The sequence below is a fragment of the Fonticula alba genome, assembly GCF_000388065.1.
Source record: "Fonticula alba strain ATCC 38817 unplaced genomic scaffold supercont2.3, whole genome shotgun sequence".
Classification (NCBI taxonomy): domain Eukaryota; order Rotosphaerida; family Fonticulaceae; genus Fonticula; species Fonticula alba.
In genome coordinates this window covers 2,775,383-2,777,163 of record NW_009242973.1, presented here as the reverse complement: position 1 = coordinate 2,777,163, position 1,781 = coordinate 2,775,383, and the positions used below count along the sequence as shown (strand labels likewise).

The 1,781-nt window shown below is 65.7% G+C and overlaps 1 protein-coding gene across 1 annotated transcript; it reads right to left on the bottom strand.

Annotated features, from left to right (window-relative positions):
- Positions 1-548: 548 nt before the first annotated feature.
- H696_02374 (hypothetical protein) lies at positions 549-1,409 on the bottom strand (the record flags this gene model as incomplete). Its single annotated transcript, XM_009496274.1, has 1 exon — positions 549-1,409. One exon carries the CDS (start codon positions 1,407-1,409, stop codon positions 549-551), a length of 861 nt encoding a protein of 286 aa, XP_009494549.1.
- Positions 1,410-1,781: the final 372 nt, after the last annotated feature.

The following is a 1,781-nucleotide window of genomic DNA, read 5'->3' as shown; positions in this document are numbered from 1 at the left end:
CCTATTACATAATGCAGGGGGCTGTCTTGGCTTCGCTGAGGCCCACTCTATGCTAATATCGTTGACGCCCCCCGCCACCGTCGCCGGTGTGCCAACCAACACCTGGTAACCCTACATGTTCCAGGCTTTTCGGCGGCCGTCGCAAAAAGGTGTCTCCCTCGGGCACATCCAACGGGACGCGCTTCAAGGGAGCGGGCAGGCAGGCAGGGTGGGGGAAGTCGCGCTGCGCGGGCGGTGTGTCGTTTCCAGGCTGCACCCTGGTCACGCCCGGGGTGCGTGATCTGGTCACGAGCACAGCCACTCCACATTGTTCCGGCGTCACTTGCCCCGTCGCCGGTCGAGGAAGATTGGAGAAGAAAAAGCAAACAGAGAGTAGACGGCATATATGCCTATATATATATATATATTGATTCAAGGACAAGGGGCGATGGAAAGATCGACACAAATGAAGGACTGGAGACACGCCCTACGCGAGGGCGGATGATGTGAAGACAAGGGGACCGGGAGGCACACACAGGGAGGCAGGGCCCCCGGGGGCAGGGGCCACACTACTCGTGCAGGCGGGAGAAATATTCCGGATCCGTGCGGAGGCGCCGATCGACTGAGCCACGCCAGTCTTGGATGAGCCGCGTGGCGGCGGCCCCCATGGCCGCCGCTTGGGGATCAACCCCAGGGCCCGACCCGACGAAGGAGGTCACATAGTTGACCAGATGGTCGGCTAGATTCTGAGCGATGGCGGCCGAAGAGGCTACCTGCTGGTGAGGAGGAAGCCCCCCGGCGGCGGTGGGAGATGCGCCGGCGGAGGCGGCGGAGGCCAGCACAAGGGCATTGTGCGGCTGGGCAGGGGCTGCCCCGGCGCCCGGCCGGGGCAGCGCGCACACCTGCGCCTCCAGGGCCCCGAGTGGCTCGATAGACAGGCCAATCAACATGGGGACATCGGCGGCCGGGCCGCCGGCATTGTTCGGCGAGTGGGAGGAGGAGAATACCGACGAACCGACGCCAATCCCCGAGGGGGCCCCATCGGCGTCGAGGACCATGCCGGAATCCGGGTGGCCTCCGGGCAAGGAGAGGGACGCCAGGGCGGACACTTGCGCTCGCAGGCGGAAGATGGCGCTCGGCTTGTCGTTGGTGATGACACCGAGAAAGCGCCAGGCATAATCGGGCTCGGGCCCGGGGGCATGGGGAAAGGCGCCGGCTCCGGGAACGGGCGACCGCGGCCAGCCAATGTGCACTCCGGCGCCGAAGCCCTCGGGCAGGGGAGCATTCCCAGTCAGAAAGACCGCCACATGGTCTGGCAGTCGAGGGGCGCTGGAGACTGAGAAGACACAATGCGTGGGGGAGATGATTTGGGCATCAGTGCGGACCAGGCGACCGGCGGCAAGGACGCCGAACATGGGTGCGGCGGCCATGGAGAAGGAGGGGACGCGGTGCCCGGGGGTGGGGGGTGGGGGGGGGGAGAGAGAGAGAACGAGAAGAGGAGGTAGAGGGGAGTGTCGGGGGGGGGGAGAATGGTGGAGGGCACGGGAGTCGCAGAAATCAGGAGGGCAGCAGATTAGGAATCCGGATTTGGGTTCGGTGCTGGCGACGAGGCGTCAGGTTGGGGAACTATCTCGAACGCCCCGGGGCGGACCCGCCCATCTGCCCAAACACTGGTCTCGGGAGGGGGACGTGTGAGCTTTCGACCAAAGGGCGGGGACACGACACATGGCGGGGGGAGGGGGGTCTCACCAGTCCATCCAACAACAGCAGACAGTCGAGTGCCGGCAGAGGGGGGGGGGGGG